At 47.9% G+C, this 19,166-nt stretch overlaps 1 protein-coding gene across 1 annotated transcript in view; it reads right to left on the bottom strand.

Moving 5' to 3' along the window:
* Window positions 1-19,166, bottom strand: part of STARD9 (StAR-related lipid transfer (START) domain containing 9) — a 107,589-nt gene that overhangs the window by 33,671 nt on the left and 54,752 nt on the right. Inside the window, exons 10-21 of the mRNA XM_005860343.2 lie at window positions 18,305-18,402; window positions 17,703-17,909; window positions 17,426-17,523; window positions 15,394-15,471; window positions 14,899-14,967; window positions 12,418-12,597; window positions 8,893-8,944; window positions 8,412-8,549; window positions 7,633-7,715; window positions 7,385-7,488; window positions 2,489-2,661; window positions 1,567-2,035 (exon numbers count right to left, since the gene is read on the bottom strand). Of these exons, the coding sequence (XP_005860405.1) occupies window positions 1,567-2,035; window positions 2,489-2,661; window positions 7,385-7,488; window positions 7,633-7,715; window positions 8,412-8,549; window positions 8,893-8,944; window positions 12,418-12,597; window positions 14,899-14,967; window positions 15,394-15,471; window positions 17,426-17,523; window positions 17,703-17,909; window positions 18,305-18,402 (1,749 nt within the window). The remainder of the gene's footprint in view (window positions 1-1,566; window positions 2,036-2,488; window positions 2,662-7,384; window positions 7,489-7,632; window positions 7,716-8,411; window positions 8,550-8,892; window positions 8,945-12,417; window positions 12,598-14,898; window positions 14,968-15,393; window positions 15,472-17,425; window positions 17,524-17,702; window positions 17,910-18,304; window positions 18,403-19,166) is intronic.

The raw sequence follows: 19,166 nt of genomic DNA, 5'->3' as shown, positions 1-19,166 counted from the left end.
AGTATGTAAAACCTATTTAGATCTTAATTTGAACTAACTATAAAAAGATATTTTTAGGCAATTAGAGAAATTTGAATATGGCCTAGGTTTAGAGTATCCTATATAATAAAGAGGTAATATGCAAATTGACCGTCACCCCTCACACATAATAAAGAGGTAATATGCAAATTGACCATCACCCCTCACACATGATGGCCACCCCCCATGTGGTTAAAGATGGCCACCACAAGACGGCCAGCAGGGGAGGGCAGTTGTGGGTGACCAGGCCAGCAGGGGAGGGCAGTTTGGGGCGACCAGGCCTGCAGAGGAGGGCAGTTGGGCGGGACCAGGCCAGCAGGGGAGGGCAGTTGGGGGGGACTGAGCCTGCAGGGGAGGGCAGTTGGGGGCTATCGGGCCAGCAGGGGAGCAGTTAGGTGTCGATCAGGCTGGCAGGGGAGTGGTTAGGGGCGATCAGACAGGCAGGCAGGCAAGCAGTTGGGAGCCAGCAGTCCCGGATTGTGAGAGGGATGTCCAACTGCTAGTTTAGCCTGATCCCTGAGATCGGCCTAAACCGGCAGTTGGACATCCCCTGAGGGGGTCCCAGATTGGAGAGGTGCAGACTGGGCTGAGGGACACCCCCCCGCCACAGTGCACTAATTTCGTGCACCAGGCCTCTAGTACCTAATAATTTATCTTAATTTTGTTAGGTGTGATACTAACAATGTGGGTATAAGAAAAGTCCTTATGTTTTAGAAGTGTATACCTAACGCAGGACTGAAATGACATGATGTCTAGGAGTTGATTTAAAATACTTCATCAGAAAAAGGAAGGAGGGAGATAGAGCAAGCTTGGTAAATCTTGATAATTGCCGAATATAAGTGTTAGGTATTATTCCCCAACTTTGTGTATGTTTAAATTTTTCATAATAAAAAGTTGGTGTGTTTTTTTTTTAAAGCCTGCCTACTACTCTGAAGACCAGAGAGGTGAGCGAATGTACCACCACCACAGACATTAATTGTGTACCTACTATGGGCAAGGACTGTGCTAGGCCCATAGGATATAAAGAGGTAGACACAGTCCCCTGTTCCAAGCATTCTGGGAGATAACATATCCTTACCTTGACTGAATGTAAGGAGTGAAGGAGAAAAGAAACAAGAAGACCCCAAATTGAACCTGGAGTCAGAAGACAGTGTTCCACTCACTCACCAGTTGGCAGGTGGGGTCAGGAAGCTCACTTGAGGTGGCAGGTCAGGTGGGGAGGGAGGAGGAGGAAATGTGGGGACAGAATCTGGTTTGAGGCAAGATGAGATGGAGGTGAGGCAGGAATAATCAGAGTCTATAGATAAAAAATAAGGCTCATGTAGATTGCACCAAAGAAGCAAGAGCTTCCTCTCAGAGTGGGAGAAGGGAAAAGCCTCAGACTTAGTGGATGTCAACTACAAAGAAGAAGAGGAGCAGAAGAGGAACAGGGTGATGAGGAAGAGATGAGCAAACACATCTTTCCATTTTACAGATTGAGGAAGCTGAGGCTGGCAACGAGGTTGTAAACCTCAGCCAAAGCTTCCAGGGGACAAGTGCTGCCTGTACCTGCGTAGCTGGGGCAAGTACCGGAGGCAGAGCTCTCGGAGGCTCAAAAAGCTGCTACTTGTCGATTTGCTTCTACATTGACGTCCTGGGAAGGCATCAGGGCTGGGGACCTGGTGTGGGGGCTCCTGGGAACCCTCATCCTGAAGCCAGTACAATGCCTTGAGCTGCTCCAGTCTCTTCTGGGTCTCCAGCAGCCTCCGCTTCTTGATGCTTCTCTCGAGCTGGAATGAGACCTTTTTTCGCCTTACGTTCCTCTCTGCTGCCCGAAGAGCTCGTCTCCGCAGGAGCTGAAGTGGCACCGCCCTCTTCTGGCTTCTGACCAGTGGGGACAATTGAGTCTCAGGATATGTCTGAAGCCAAGAATCAGTGGGCACAGAGGCCTCAAGTTCTTTCTCTGCTATATGGTCTTGCTGTTGCTGCTGCTGCAAGCTGGCCAGCCAGGTCTCTTCTCTGAGCAGCCACTGCTGGTCTGGAAACCAAAAACATCCTGAGAGAAGGTTAGCACCTACCTCCCTGCAGGTGGCTGCCTGGGCTCAGACACCTCCGGCCATGGCTGGACCTGTACAGAGTGAAAGAGCTGGCCAGGGTGGCATCCCCCTACCACCGGGCAAGGGAATGAAGCCCCAGGTCTCGGCACAGTGGGGGGCACGTGGCAGGGTAGGCAGCAGAGCAGAGACAAATGTGCGCATGAGAAAGAGTGAGCAGAGGTTCATTACTCAGGGGCAATAGGAAGCTGCTTCCTTATTCCTGCTTCCAGCCCCTTGTCAGAGCCTCAGGACTGTAAAACAAAGGAGAGAACGCCTAATGCCAAAGATTCCATCGTATCACAAAGAAAACCAAGGCGAGAATACAGAAGGCTGGGGAAACGTGAAAATGAAGAGGCTGGAAGATGAAGCAGACATTGTGAGCAGCGGGCACCTACCTTCTTTAATCTGCCAGCTGACGGGTGCCTGCTCGAATTCCAGGTCCTGGTTGGCTCTAATCTGCCGCGCTAGGATTCGCTGCCTCGAATCCTGCTGCTGAATCTCGGCCCTTTGAGGCGTCTCTCCAGCCCTGGGTAGCTGTTCCTCGTCACTCTGCTCCCCCAGCACTTTCCTGTCACAGAGGGGCCGGGGTTACCCAGGGAAATGCAAACCCAGTTCAGTCCCAGCGAAGCCTCTCTCAGAGAGCCCTGAATTCAACCGGGCAGAGAGGCTTTGGACTTCTGGCAACCCAGGCGTGGTGTCACAGGCAGCTCATGATGTCACAGTGCAGGATGGAGAACAGTCCTTAGACTAGTATATTCTTAGGTTGTGGGTTTAGCAGAAACACAAATATATTTTGGTTAAGGAAAATAACCAGGAACATAAAGCAGCTTTCACACAAACAAATAAACAAACAAAACCCTGGAACATTTTAGCTAAATCAAGAAATTTTGTCCTTTAAAAAAAAAAAGTTTTCTGCTGGAAACAAAGTGGAGCAGAAGCCCAGAGCCACTGTAGGAATGGAGGGTCTCGCACATGTGCAGAGACTACAGCGGCACCTCTGTTCCCTGGAGGAGACCCTAGTCCAGAGGAGGGGATGCACACGCACCGCCTGTGAGCCAGCACTGGAGGAGCTCCCGAGTGTGAGACTGTAGTATGCATTTCAGGGACAGATGCAGAAGCGCTTTCTGGTGAAACTGTCCGGGATTTGTTTAGGTCCAGTGAGTGGGTATGTAAATGAAACAAGATTAGCTATGAGTTGATGTTTGTAGTGTATTTGGCATTTTCCAGAATACAAAGTTTAAAAAGAATTCTAGATCACAGTCATACCACCAGGTTCCTATGTGAACCTGGATGAGCGAGAGCCTTCCCCTGAAAACGGACAGCTTCGGCCTGCATGCTAACTCTGCCCAGGTCATACACTGCCTTCTAGAGAGGACCTCATGTGCTGTTTCTGCAGGGTCACTCCATCCCTGTCATTCTGGGTAACCGCATGGGCACTCCAGGTTGGCAGTGAGAAGGGTCAGGATCCTAGAGGCTCACAAAAGCGCCTGAATCCAGCCTCCCACAGCGCTCGTTCCAGGCCCAGGGTGCCAGGACCTGGCACTGGAACCAGCTCCCAGTCCGAACAGTGTGCTCTAAAGCAGTGGTTCTCAACCTTCCTAATGCCGCGACCCTTTAATACAGTTCCTCATGTTGTGGTGACCCCCAATTTCATTGTTACAAATTGAACATAATTAAAGCATAGTGATTAATCACAAAAACAATATGTAATTATATATGTGTTTTCCGATGGTCTTAGGCGACCCCTGTGAAAGGGGTCGTGACCCACAGGTTGAGAACCGCTGCTCTAAAGGATCACTCTGCTCAGGAGATTTACATTTCATAGGCCAGAATGAAACCACAGAGGCGTATGAAGCAGAGGGTTATAGCCTGTGAGGCAGGTTGGGTTTTCTGTGAGGGAAGTGACCACTCATATGTATGGTCCGCCCTGGCAGAGTCGAGTCACTGCAGCAGAGACTGTAAGTCCTATAAAGCCTAAGATACTACCTGGCCCTTAACAGATCATTTGCTGCCTCTCGCTTAGAGGAATTAATCTCTCTTAATATAGGTCTAGGAGGACAGTGGAGGATGGATGGGAGGGAGAGTGACTAGGCGGATGAGAAGTGCATAGTAGAGGCTGACACACCAGCAGTGTCTTCTCTGTGAAGGACGCCGTGAGGTCGCTCAATGTACTATAGGTCCAAGGACTAGGACAGGCCCTGACACTTGAGCAGGTGCACTATGGGGAAGACTGGCACTGCTGCTGTGGGCAAAAGGCCAAATACACAAAGTGGAGTGTACATAAAAGAGAAAGAAACTCTTTGATGCATGTGAGGCAAAAGGCTAGGGATAGTAATTGGAATAAAAAACCAGTTAATGCCACATGAACAGAAAAAGCAGGAAAACATTTTATACACGTGTCATGCCTGCACTACTGCTCCAAAATCTGTCTGACCACAGAGCTGAATTCCAACATAAGCCCATCTGAGGGTCTCAGACAAACTCAGCTAAGATCCAGACCATCAGATGCCTGGGGCAGGAAGGGGATCTTTATTCTGAATTCCCTGAGAGCATTTAGCTTCCTTCTCTGCCATCTCGAACCCTGACTGCAATTTCCTTCTCCCTAGAGGTTCGCTCCCTCTAGCTCTCCTCCTGGAAAGTAGCAGCTGCTAATAACCCAGTAGTTTCCTTCTCAGCAGCATCAGGCCTATGAGGTGGGAAGGCTAAGAGGATCACTGCAGACAATGCGTATTCACCCAAGATGCCACCTGCCATCAGGCTGAAAATGGCTCCCCTGCTAAGTATGTCAGCCAAAAAGCAAGTGAAAAAGAAAATACCAACCTTATGCTACATATCTGGGTTGATTACCAAGGGCAAGCTTTCAGGTGTCTGCCAGCCAAGGACCTCTGTCTCTCTCAGATGACTGCCCTTCATCTTGGGTGGCTCCTGCCTCCCCCAGCTGCTGCCTGGTGCCCTTCTGGCCGCCTTGAGTCTGACAGCTTCTGCAGCAGAATGCAGCAGCGTCTGCTCACTAATGCAGCAGTAGCGGTAGCAGCAATGACAGTGTCTCCCAGGCCCTGGGCACTTAAGGTTAAGTCCCCAAAATTCCAAACGGGAAACTGCAAAGAACAGTTTCAAGGACAAACCCCTCTCTGGTCCAGATCACTGCTGCAAGAGGAAAGGAGGCAGACTGGCGATTTCCCCTGGAGTCAGAGGCTTACAGAGAAAGGCTCTGCAACTCTCTGGAGTCAGCTCCGGCTTTGCAGGCTCCCCACGGGTACTCCTCCAGAGAGAAAGGGGAGGGAAAGAAAGCCTAGGACAAGGAGAGGCTTGGGAGCCAACCCCACCCAAAAGCAGAGGAAAGACTGTCATGGAGATGCAGCCACACACCACGGGGAACCCAGCTGACAACAGGCAGTTTTCTCCACTCTCATGGGTTCTCTCCCCAGTCCCTCTGCCCAATCACAGGCCAGAGCCCCACACACCCAACCTCTACCAGGACTGGCACAGGATGCTGGCTACGGCAGCTGGGCAGGACCAGCTCAGCCCACAGGCTCCTAGAGCTGGTGCTGAAGCGTGGAGGCAGCGAGTGGGAAGCCTTGACTCTCCAATCTCTCTCTGTCGTCTCTGAATGAAAGGGTGCCTTCTCAGTGTTACTGAAAGGTCATGTCAGTGCCCGTGGAGCTAGAGAGCCCAAGAAGGCCGTAAAAGGACAGGAGACCAGTGTTCTCTGGTCAGCTGGGTGAGATGGGGACAGGAAAGCGAAAGGGAAGCTGCATTCTTGGACAGCTCCCCACAAGAACCTCCCACTGGGGAGCTGTAGCTGTGGGATGTCAGGTACTTGACAGAGCACTCCACATGTTCTAGCTCTTTCATCCTACTTCAAGGATCCCTGGGAGAGAGAAGGTAGTACCCTTACTTAGAGGAGCAAATAGACTCAGAGACTTGCTGAAGGTCACACAGCTTTTCTGTCATCGCCAGGAAGCGAAGCAGCTTTATCCAACCCCATCATCCTCACTCTTTAAGTTGCAGAGCCATTCTCTGTAAACCTCTGAACTCTGGGAAAAACAGATCTTAGTGCATCTTTCCAACGGAAATCTTACCTAAACAAGGCCTCCTTTCATGGACTCATTACAAAAAGGGAGGGCCACTCTGACTAAGCAAGAGCCTCAGCCTCAGTCCTGAGTCCATCTTGGCCTTGATGCACTTGACCCTCTCCCACCTTACCAGTCCCCCCATTGAACCCTCAGTTCCTCCTTAGACTCTGGTGAATCCTTTGGCCCTGAGCAGCCCCGCTGTGAGGATGTACCTGCTTCACACACCTGCACCAGTGCACTCCCACTCCTGTATCCAACATCCCTCACTACAAGGTCAGACTTAAGACTATCTTCAGCTGCCACTGCATTCACCTGGCCTGAGGAAAGAGCAGCTGGATCCCTGTGAAGGAACCAAGGGACCAAGTGCCATCAGAACCCTTCCAGGAGCCCTGTGCTCATGGGGCTGGACAGCACCTGACACCGGCGGTCTCACAGGCACCGAATCTCCTGCTGACATTTCTAAAGGAAGTCCCCAAGGCAGCAGCCACTTTGGCTTATGGGAACAGAAGGATACCACTGTTCCCAGTGCCAAATCCACAGGTATCTAGATCTAGAAGGAAATTCTATGAAGAAATGGGTGGAAAATGACTATGAAGAAGAAAAGTAGTTGCCACCAATCACACACAAAACTCTGGCTCCATGCTTCAGTTACAGTGCTGGTGAAGTGGATGGGAGAGGGCAGAACCCCAAGATATTTTCACATTGCTTCTGGAGGCCCTGCCCTGTTATGCAGTTCTGGACTCTTGGCAAAGAGAAAAAAAGGAGTCTCAGTCCCATGATGTCTTTAAAAACTCAGAGAAAGCCATAGTCCTGGAAGCTATGTGACATACCCGCGAGCTCCCATACAGGCAGCATGGAAGATAAAGAGGTTTACAGGGAGGTAAGTTCAGAAGCTGTATCAAAGCTACCTACAAACATCACATTTAAATCTTGTTGACAGAGGAAAGTGGGATAGGAAACAACACATGTCATACCTTTCAGTGATGAAGAAAGCTGGAATATCCAAGAGGAAATAAATGAGGGCCAAGACCACTTCCCTGCCAACTATCAGCCAAGCAGCTAGCTCAGCATCTTCAAATCACATTCCAAGTTGGTGCAGACCAGGCTTCATTCACACCTTGGCTGCTTACCATCATCTCCTCCCAGCTCCATGTTGTAATGGACTAAGAAGAAAAACTCGTAGGTTACAGAGCAGAATGAGCAGCTGTTTCTCACCTTTTCTTCCCAAGCAGAGAGCAGAGACCCAATCTGGAGGCAGTGACATCTCCATCCAAGTTCAGCCACTCCAAAGAGCCACTACCACCAACAGCCTCTCCCACCTGGGAACAGGAAGAAAGCACAGCAAGACTGCAGTCATCAACCCTCCCCACCCTCCCAAGAGAACCAAACAAAGCTCAAACTCCTTCCTCAGAAAGGAAGAAAGAGGGAGGCCAGCAGCCACACCGAAAGCACAGCATGCTAACCTGCCTTCTCCGCCGAAGGACAGCGGCCTCTGCTGGGTGGTTGAATCGGAATGTCTGTGCTTTCCCCAGGGTTATGACTGCTCCTGTGGCAGAGAGGCAGATGAGAATTCAATCAACAGTTCCTGTTCAGAGTATACACTACATGCAGGGCACTGTTCTGGGAGATGAAGGTCCTACCCTCAACAAGTGGATAATTCAGCTGAGCCAATAAAAATATATATATTCATTGGATACTGCACAGCACATGCATCAAACTAAGGAGATGAACAGGAAGAGTGTGGTACTCAAAGGAGAAGCAAGATGTGTTCCAGGTGTGGTAGTCAGGGAATACTTCATGGAAGAGGGGGAATGTAAGCCCAGCCTCAAAGGACAGACAGAACTTAAACAGATGAATAATAATAGTAATAGTGACAGTAAAAATGATGAGTGGTTACTAAATGCCAAGAACACTAAAAACAACATTACATGAATTAGCTCATTTAATCCTCACACTTCCTGCTATTCAATCCTATTATTATCCCCATTTTACATGAGGAAATTGAAGCTCAGAGACTTTCCCAAGGACACAGAGCTAACAAACACAGGGACGAATTTCAGATTTATTCTCCATTCTGGGGCCCAAGAATTAGGGCTTCTTCATGCACACAAAGAAGACTGTATTAGGAAACCTTCCGATCTCTGGGTGCAGGGACTGCTTCATTGAGTTCTGAGTCCAGCCCATGAGAATGGAGCTGGTCCGTCGCTCATTCTGGCATAAACAGGGCTGCAGACAGTCCTACCTTGGGTCAGACGGCAGGAGGCAGTGACCTCCCGGCCATTGACTAGGCAACGGGCCCCCTGTGCAGGCCGCAGAACGACGACCCCACAGGCGCTGGTGATAGTGCAGTGGTCCCTCTCGATCCATTGACCCTGCAGGACTACAGAAGAGGTGGGGGTCACCTGGATGGAGGCATGGCCCAGGGAAACACCTCCTCCATTCTTCCCATGAGATCAGAATCCACATCTGGAAGATCTCAAATCACGACAAGAGAGGAAGAGCCATCACCTGAAACCTCTTAGACCTGGATCCTCCCACATGTGGGCCCCCTCCTATCATGTCCCAGCCACAGAGCTGCAGTCCCACAGCCTAGCAGCAAAAGGAGCAGCCACTTAGGACTTCAAAGATCCTTTCCCCTCAGAGCACCATCCGGTTCCTCTGCAGAAACCTGTCAGGCATGAGTACCTGCCACAAAGTGTCAGACCATACGCTCTGTCACTTACCAATATCCTGTTCCTGCTCTGAGTCAATCCTTCCTATTTTTGTTGTCCCCTCCTAAAGGGAAAAACAAAGCCATTTAAATGAGAATAAAAAGGGACACAGCCCTGTCCCGAGAGGAGAGTCCACTTGTTTGAGTGTTATCACTGTCTTCCCACACCCATCCCAGCTTTTCCCACATCACTTCTCAACTTTGGTTCAGGCTGTTCTGACTGCTCTGCCCACTCACTCTGCAGCCAGAATGACCCTGAGAAGGTGGGGGCAAAAAATATGTAACAAAGCAGCACCATATCTTTGCAAAGTCCAACAAGTGTTGGCAAACTCCTATAGCCTGAAGTTAGGGAGTAGCCATGGCCATCAGAGATCTTTAGTCTGAGGAAGTGGGCACACAGGTATAGCTTTCTCCCAGGGGCTGAGGATCATGTGGTCCAGTCAGTCTCAGACACACAGGTGAATGGAAGCACAAGATTTTTACCTTCTTGGTCCGCAGATGAAGTTTAACAGACACCAGATTGTAAAAAGGATAAAGCACGAATAGGACAAAAGCACATCTAGAATCAAAAAAAAGGACTGGAAGAGAGTATAAGAGAGGAGGGGAAACAGGAGTTAGTATAAATGAATCACAAGGTTAGTAGACGACAAGGCCTTTGGCCTTTGATTATGACAATTCAGACCACATAGCTTTGTTGAGGAAGGCAGCAAATGGCAAAGAGATGCTGAGTTTAGATACGTATTCGTCGTGCATCAAGTAAACCATTCGCTATGCCCTAGGCACTGCGCTGGGTGCTTTACAGGCATCTCTTATTCAATCCTTTAACCCAAAATGTAGGTATTATTATCCCCTGTTTATAGACAAGGAATCTGAAGCTGATGGGGTATAAGTTGCCCAGGGAACCCATATACTAAATAGGAGAGCTCTGGCTGGAATTCCGTGCTTTTCCAACCTCAGCATACCACCGCTCCAGTAGCTGAGGCTTCACTGTTCTCAGCCAGAGGGGTGGTCCCTGCAGCTCCTCCAAAAGAGCTTGTGAGAAGGAAGACTCCAGAAGTGATGAGTGATGCTCTGCGCCTCCCTCTACATGCATACCCACAAACAGCCAGAGCCCAGACTTTTCTGCTCAGCCACTGAGGATCACACAAGCCAATGGACACTGGCTTCCCAGCACTGCCAAACAGAATCAAGAGAAAGAGGTCAAGACCCCTCTTGTGGGCTCAGGGTCACCCTGATGAGGAGGCACATTCCACCCCAACGGATGAAAGCCACAGCACATCATAACTTCTAGACCTGCAGGGCAGTAACAACCAGAAAATGTGATGGCACCTGTTTAACAGGATTGAACCGGTGCCTGTGCTTGCTGCCCCTCTGCCTCCTTACCCAGGGGCCATTAGCAGCACAAAGGCACATATGTGGCGAAGTCCAGGATATCAGTAACTTGTGCTCTATGCATCCTTCCCTCGGCCCCCTTCCACCTGAGGTTCCTCCTGAGGTGGCTCAAGGGAAAACAGCTCCCAGGGCATTGCTAGTGACTAGTCCCAGATCTGGAACCAAGCCAGCAAAGCAAAAAAACAAACAAGAGAGAATCCTGAGTGATTACTGTTACATTCCCCAAACCAGGGTGTAAAGAAATGAAAAGGGGAAAATGGGCACATAACATGCAGAAATGCCAGGATTAGCACTAACTGGAACCCCATGCCCTGGCTCACTGGAAACGCACCTGGAGGGAGTGCCACCTGGGTGTGCACAGACTCAGCAGGAAAACCAGCACCTCTACGTTCAGACGGGCAGTTGTGTCCTTTGACCCGCAGCTGTACCCCAAGCTCTATCACTTGACTTCCAACTTCATCTGCTCCTTCCACATGCAATCAATATATCAGATCAGTTCTACTCAAATATTGACCATTTTAATCCACCTGGTCTCTTCCAGACTTCCAGTCTCTCCCTGTGGCTCTGACTGAGAAGGATCCATAGCCTTTAGGATTTAGATTTTGCCTGAGGCATTTTCACTGAGATCATCTGCACTCTGTGTATCATAAAAGAAGCTACTTTAACTTTGTCTGAGAGGCCCAGTCTCTGACAACTCCCTCAGGCCTTATCCTAAGAACAGACTTTCTGCACATGATGAGCTCTGCTAACATCTCACTACCACATGCACTGCAGCATTAGGAGTCTAATTTCTCCAGGGATAATAGCAGCATTACACAAGCCTCATAAACTCTGTTCCTTTTCAATGTCCGCTGGGGACAATTATGAGAATGAATATTGGATTTTCAGTGAGCACAGGGATTTTGGCCATGTAAAGTATATTTTGTCTTCCATAGAGACTGACCCACAGCAGGACATTTTTTATGAGGTCAGGATGTAAGACTATCTACCATGGGTCACTGACTCTCAAACTGCTTCATTTAGAAATGAGGACCTTGCCTCTAGGTGACAATGAACCAGGTGAGCAGGGTCCTTCGTGGAAAGCCTTAACTTCATTGTATTTTCTCTGGGCGGCTGCATGTCATGCCCTGCCACCACTCCCCTCACCTCTTTAGACTCTCCCTTATGCTTCTCTAAGGTTCAGGTATCTACTTTCTCTCTCCTCTCTTCTTTCCCAAGTAAACCTAGTAATGGAGAATTGGGAGGCACGTTTTATTGATTTGGGGGTTGAGTGACATGGGGAAGTATTGAAAGAAAACTGTTTCAAATCATCTGACTGCCCTGTTAGCCATCTGTGAGCAGCCTGCATTTGCACAGCTCAGGAGCACCAATGGTACTTTAAGGTTAGGATTTCACTTCCTTGCCTGCATTCATGTGTTTCAGGAAGCCAGAAAAGGAATAAAGCAGCATCGTTCTTATTTTAAAACCAGAGGCCCGGTGCACGAAATTCATGCACGGGGGGGCGGTCCCCTCAGCCCGGCCTGTACCCTCTCGCAGTCTGGGATCCCTCGGGGGAGGTCCGCCTGCCAGCTAAGGCCTGATTCCTCTCACAGTCTGGGGCTCTCACAGTCCAGGACCTGTCGCTTCTTACTGCCCACCTACAGCAGAGGCGGGAGGCTTTTGCCACCACTGCTGCACTCGCCAGCAGTGAGCCCAGCTTCTGGCTGAGCGGCGCTCCCCCTGTGGGAATGCACTGACCACCAGGGGGCAGCTCCTGTATTGAGCATCTGCCCCCTGGTGGTCAGTGCGCATCATAGCGACCAGTCGTTCTGCTGGTCGTGATGCCATTTGGTCAATTTGCATATTAGGGTTTTATTATATAGGATGAGGAAATTAAGGTTCAGAGAACAAAAGTAAATTATATAAAAGCAACAGTAGCAGCAACTACAAAAGAAAACTGATTGTTCTGATTTCCAGTTTTCTGCTCCATTCATACAAAAGCCAAACAGGTCCAACTGGCTGGCTAACCGTTTCCTGAGGGCAAACCTGAAGTCAGCACTGGGACATCTGTCTCAATTCACAAATGCTTGGCTGCTCCCCCTGGCTTTTCCCTCCTTGACCTCTGGAGCCAGTAGCTCGGGAAGAGGGCATGCACCTGCCTCCTCACCTTGAGGTGATAGAGAACGACACCTGTGCTGAGCACATCCTCCTCCAAGGCCATCAGGTGTGGCAGGCTGGAATCGATGACAACCCCAGCCCTCCTTCGGTTGATGTCCACTCTGTAATGCTCCATGAGGGCTTTCCACTCATTCCACTTCTGAGTCCAGTCTCTAGTCAGCTGGTCTATCTGCAGAGACAGAGGAGGTGGTCTCAGAGACTCAGCGCAGGAAGCAGGACTAAAGTCGAGGTGGCATCCTGGTCTGACCCCCCACCCCTCCCCGGGTATTACTTCCTTACTCTCCTCACTACTACTGTTCAAAGCCCCACAGAGGCCCCTGCACCTCTTCTAGGAGATCTCTGTGTTTACAAGTTTTCTTCAAAAGCAAGTGTTACTTTCATAAATAGAAACTCATTATTTTTAAAGTTTTCTGCAACAGCATGTATTATTTTTATAATTGGGGACAAACAGTTTAAATGTGATGTTTTAAATTGATGGAGATATTAGTCAGACATCTATAATTCCCCTCTCCCCATCCCCTTCTATGTGAGCCATCCTGGGAGTCTTTTTGTGACCTAACACTTCTTTCTCAAGGAGCAGCACCTCCACTTCTAATGTGAGTGTGTACGTGGCTCAAAGACCACAAAGCACAAGAGAAGTCAACCCAGGGAGAATATATGAAACTGGCCTGAAACACCACATAGTAATAAAATAACAACAATAAAATCCTGAGGGCTTATTATGTATTAGGATCACAGTTTTAAAAATAAATATACCAAGACTTAGAGGCCTTAACACCATCTAGAGAATGTAAACAAATAATATTGAATGCAAAGTCCTTTTTCCTTCTTATGGTGGAAATTCATGCCTAGGCAGGCAGCTTATCCTGGAAGTGGAAGAACCGAGGAACCCGAAAAAGACCCTGAATTCACCTAAATACTTCTCTCATAAGTGCAATACTTAAGAAAAAATAAACTATGCCAAGTTTGCATACAACTATTTTATGTCCCTACAAAAAATATTTTTAATCCCTGAGTTGAAGTTTGAAAATTACAGGGTAACCAAAGGCTGAGCTGGACTGGGACTTGGCAGAGGTGAACAGCAGGTTGTTCTGGCTTAGTTTGGCCAACCTGGCACCGAACCTGGAGGCACGGCTGAGCACGCCCCCCTCTGGCCAGCTCCCTCACCAACTCCTCCACTGCCTAACATCACGGGCTAGGCCAGCTCGTTGCAGATTCAAGCCCCCTTGAATTCTGCTGGCCTGCATAACGCAAAACTGCAAATAAGCCTGGAATGATTTTGACTCTTTATCTCTTATGTATAGAAATACAATATTTTCTGAACCCCAGATTAGGACATATGTTTAAACAGAGAATTTCTGAGAAACTTCTGGATGTATGATATAGTCCTAAAGTTTAGTTTGGATAATAATATGTTGACATAGCCAGAATCCTTTAATAACACATAGGATGATGTAATAGAATACTGGAAATTGAGACATTTGGTTGCAGGATCTAAATAGAACCTGTCATCAAATAATACCTGCCTTTTTTTTTTCCTTTTAAGTGTCTCTGGGAATCACCACTTAATCTAATCACCCAAAATGTTTTGTCCGCCCTCACACAGGGTCATGACAGCAATCTCTTTTCTGGTTGTCTCTCTGCTTCCAGGCTTCCCTCCCTTCAATCCATCCTACATACAACTGTCATAGTAATTTTCCTACTATACTTCTTCATTATCACCACCCTGGCTCACACCTCCCAAACTGGCCCTCACCTCAGCTCTGCTAACCTCTACCAGGAGCACCCACTCCAGACAGCTTAGCCTTCTTCACACTGTGTGCGTCCCCCTGGCCTCCCACACCTGTTCATCCTCCCAGTTCTATGGCTTTGCTTACGCTATCCCTCTCTCACCCCAAATTCCTTACCCCTTCTACCTACCTAACAAACTTTATCAATTCTTCCAGGTCTAGTTCAAGTTCTCTGAGTTCCAGCTCCAGCAATGTAATAGCTGCACTGAAAATCCCAAGCCATCATGATTTTTTGCCTTCCCTAAGGTCTTTCGTCTAACAGTTACTACATTTAACCACTCTCTAAATGTGTTTCCAACTACACTGCAAGCCACTTGAAGGCAGGGATTACTCTGTATCTCTTGCAGCATCATGCAGAGCACCTATTTGGTGCTCAATGAGTACATGTTGGTTGGTTGATTTACTAACTGGAAAATAAATTTTATTTTCTAAGCTATTGTCACTATCCAAAGGGAGTTATGAATCTTTAAGAGAACAAAACAAAGTCAAAAAGCTTGTCACCAGCCCTTCAGACAAACAAATCCCCCATCCAAGGCCCAGTGAACACAAAAATTATCTCTACACCAGACAGAACCTCACTGTGCTGCCGAGGGAACAGCCCGGGCCCAGGAATGATGGAGGAGATCAGACCTCCTCCCAGGGTGAGGTAAAGCACAACGGGGTCCACCTCACACACCCACCTTCAGTTCGTTCTGGAGAACCAGCTCCTTCAGATTCCCATCCTTCTCACTCAATGAACTGAAGTTTCTCTGCACAAAGAAAGAGTTGTGTTTCATGGTCCCACCCTTACTCTTGTGAGGGGACATCAGATGCAGATAAGGGAAAGACTATAATTAAAATCAGAAATAAATCAGAAGCCTAAGTATTTGGGCTCAGATTGACACAAAGAAGGTGAATTCAAGGAAATTTTTCTGGAGGGCCCCATTCCCCATATCTGCCCACACACAGAATAAGAGCCGTTCAGGCAAATGCCCTTGGACACCAGAGGTGACAGAGTACGAGGATGTCCACTCCATCTGAAACTACACAGGGAACCAGAGCAATCCCCACCCTGTTTCTGCACCTGCCTCTGCTCCACAGGTGTTACTTAATTGAGAACACAATGAAGCAGGACTCAGATTCCTGGGGAAGAAAAGGAGCTCTTGAATACACACAAGTTCTGATTGCCTGCATACCAGTTCGAAGCTCAGAAGCACAGCTTTCAGTCTTCTGATCTCTTCCCTGAGTTCTCTGATCAACTTTACGTTTGCATCCTGAAACACAGAGAACTCAGTCACCACTGATTGATGTCAGGCCCTGAAAGCTATGAGATGCTGCATGCGATTAACTTGGATGAAGTAGATTACTCCTGGGAAGTACCTTCTGGGGTAGTCTCTTACAATGTGATCCCAGGAGTAAGAACTTGTTAGAAATACAAATTTTGTCCCTACCCAACACCTACTAAATCAGAAATTCTTGAGGGCTGGGGCCCAAGCTGTGGTTTAATAAACCCTCCAGAATCTTCTTATACACACTAAAGTTTGAGAATCACTCTCCTAGAGCAGGAGGTCAGGGCATTTCAGATAGTAGGTGCTAATCTTTCTGTATTGTAACTAAACTTAGTACCTGTTTAATTACATTCTTTTTTTTAATCCTCACCTAAAAATAAGTTTTTATTGATTTTAGAGAGAGAGGAAGGAGGACAGAGACATAGGAGAGAGAGGGAAGAAGAGTGAGAGTGAGAGAGAGAGAGAGAGAGAGAGAGAACGAACATCGATTAGTTGCTTCCTATATGACTGGGGATTGAACCCACAACCTAGATATGTGCCCTGACCAGAATGAAACCTGCAACCTTTTGATGCACTGCAAGATGCTCCAACCAACTGATCCACCTGGCCAGAGCTAATTACAATTACGTGGCCTTTTAAAATAGTCCACAGATGGGCTAGATCTGACTGGCCACCAGTTTGTAATCACTGCTGTGGAACTATTCACTGAAATTGCAAAGCAGATAAGGAATTTTTGGAATATTCTCATTATTATTTAGCTTTCAAAACTAATGAATTTATTATGTGCCTATTTTAGCCTGAAACAGAGACATAACTACCATTTGCATGCATCAACATATAAGCATGTACTAGTATTAACATAAACTCAGAATAAAATTAGTAAATAAATAATTATTAAGTAAGTAAATAAATAAATAAGAAAATAATCTTTCTTATAGTGACACTGGTACACCATGGATGTTAAGAATGATCTTAGGGCCCTAACCAGTTTGGCTCAGTGGATAGAGCGTTGGCCTGCGGACTCAAGGGTCCCAGGTTCGATTCCAGTCAAGGGCATGTACCTTGGTTGTGGGCACATACCCAGTGGGGAGTGTGCAGGAGGCAGCTGATCGATGTTTCTCTCTCATCGATGTTTCTAACTCTCTATCCCTCTCCCCTTCTCTCTGTAAAAAATCAATAAAATATATTTTTTAAAAAAAAGAATGATCTTAGGGAAATATCTAAAATAAATTATTCATAAAAGGTTATAAATGAAGTCAGTAGAGATATGAGAGAAGGGTGTTAACACTAGAAAAAAGAATTTCACTTCCTTATCATTCAGAGAACAAGTTTGGCAAAAGGAGAGATAGAGAGAAATACTTAAAAAGAATGACATCACACTGCTAAACTTGACTGGCTTAAAAAAAAATGACATCAGCGAGAGGAATAACAAAAGGAGACTTTTATGTAAAGTATTAGAGGCCCGGTGCACGGATTCATGCACCAGTGGGGTCCCTACACCTGGCCTGCATACTCTCACAATCCAGGACCCCTCAGGGGATGTATGAGAGCTGGTTTCGGCCCGATCCCCACAGGCCAGTCCAAGGGACCCCACCGGTGCATGATCGGAGCTGGGGAGGGACCACAGGAGGGTTCCAGGGCGTGTCCAGCCCATCCCGCCCAGTCCCAATCGGGGTTGATTGGGGCCAGCCAGCTGGGGAGGGACCATGAGAGGTGGCCAGCCAGGGAGAGACCGTGGGAGGGCTCCAGGGCATTTCCGGCCTGTCTTGCCCATGTCCTGATAGGCTGGACCCCAGCAGCACCCTAACCTACTGGTCGGAGTGTCTGCCCTCTAGTGCATTTCATAGCGACTGGTCGAATGGTCAAACGGTTGGACACTTAGCATATTAGGCTTTTATTATATAGGATAACAGACCAGGACTTCAGATGAAGGTCTCACCTCATTCACCCGTGGCTTGTTGATGATGTTCTTGGCATTGGATGCATATCTCAGTGTGCTCATGGTTTCACTGTAGCTACTGTGTGCAGGAGACACAGCTAAGGTACAAGGAGAAAGTTTAAAATCATGCCGAGCCCTCTGACCCAGCCCATAACCACTTGCCTTGCTGTTACTGTCCATCTGTGTAAGAGACCCTTGATGAAATGGGTGGTCATGGCCCTTTCTCTGAGGAACAGTACCAGTCCTAACCCAGAACCAGCCCCAGCTTCCTACTCACTGGCAACCATGATGGTTCTGGAGTTGCCTCCAAGGCTGTCCTTCAGCAGCCAGGTCAACACGGAGTCCCGGTATGGGATATAGGACTGCCTCCGAGAGGGTCCCCCTCCAATGCTGGTCCCAGAAGAGCTGGAAATCCCACTGTCACCACCATTTCTGGTTACACTGTTAAGGCTCTGACAGCCGCTGAATACTTGAGAGTTCTGGGCTTAAAATACAAAAAATAATAAAATAGGAAGAAAAAAGAAATCCTGAAACAAATGCATTAAAAGAAAACAACACCTAGGGAGCACTTCCTAATCCCTTTCTGCATACAATAAGACGCTTTAAGTTTGAGTTCTAAATAAGACTTTGGATTCATGACATGGAGTATTTGAGTTACACAATTTTTTAGTCTCTCTTCTTTCTAAAATGAGAGTACAGAGATAATGGCCAACTTGTATTCAAAAACAACAGATAAATATCTATTTTTATGCCTCAAACCAGAAGGTAACTACATCAAAAAGAACCTTGTATCTGCCCCATTTTGACAAAATGGAAATACATGAGTTATTCTCCAAAGTCTCCCTCCCACTCTGATGATCCAGTCTATCAGCCAAATACCTAAGGTGGAGATGACAATTCCCAGAGTCACGAGAGACTTGTTGATATTGGCTCCTTCAGTGATCCGGTCCTTACAGTAACTGGGGTCTGCTCTTTCACTAAAACAGTCAATGAAAACAAAAACAAAGCATACAAGACAACAATATCCTTACAATATTGCTGAAGATACTATCCATTATGTTGTACATCACATAAAAGACCCACATAATAAATTCCTTTTAGAATTCAATTCCAGAAAAAAAGTTACCATCTTGTAATGAACTAGTATTCTTCTGTTTCTTAGGCTTTAAAAATCAAATAATTCATTATATTTCTGTTTTTATTTTGGCTGCCAAAGTACTTACAGCTACATGCAATACTCACTTATAATAATTATATTGGCACTAGAGGCCCAGTACACGAATTTGTGCACAGGTGGGGTCCAGCCGGCCTGCCCCAATCAGGGCTGATCGGGGGCAGGGCCGGCTGGAGGGAGGGGCTTCGGGCAGTTGATAGGCCAGCCCCGCCCCCGATCGGGATGGGGGGGGCCAATCAGGGGCAGGGCTAGCCAGGGGGAGGGGCCGTGGGCAGTTGGCCAGCTGGCCCTCCCCCTGCTCAAACTCCCCATTGAGGAAACAATTTGCATATTAGCCTTTTATTATATAGGACTAGAGGCCCAGTGTACAAATTCATGCACTGGTAGGGTCCAGCTAGCCCCAATTGGTGGATTGGGGCCGGGCCTGTCAGGAGGAGGAGACAGCGGGAGGTGAGCCGGCTGGCCTGCCCCAATCAGGGCCCGATCAGGGCCAGGCTGAGTGGGGGGAGGGGCCGTTTGGGGGTGGGGCTGGCTGTGGGGAGGGACTGTGGGCAGTGGGCCTGCCAG

This window comes from Myotis brandtii, unplaced genomic scaffold (assembly GCF_000412655.1).
Source record: "Myotis brandtii unplaced genomic scaffold, ASM41265v1 scaffold133, whole genome shotgun sequence".
NCBI lineage: Eukaryota > Metazoa > Chordata > Mammalia > Chiroptera > Vespertilionidae > Myotis > Myotis brandtii.
Note: the sequence above shows the minus strand (reverse complement) of the source record. Positions and strands in the feature narration are given on the sequence as shown.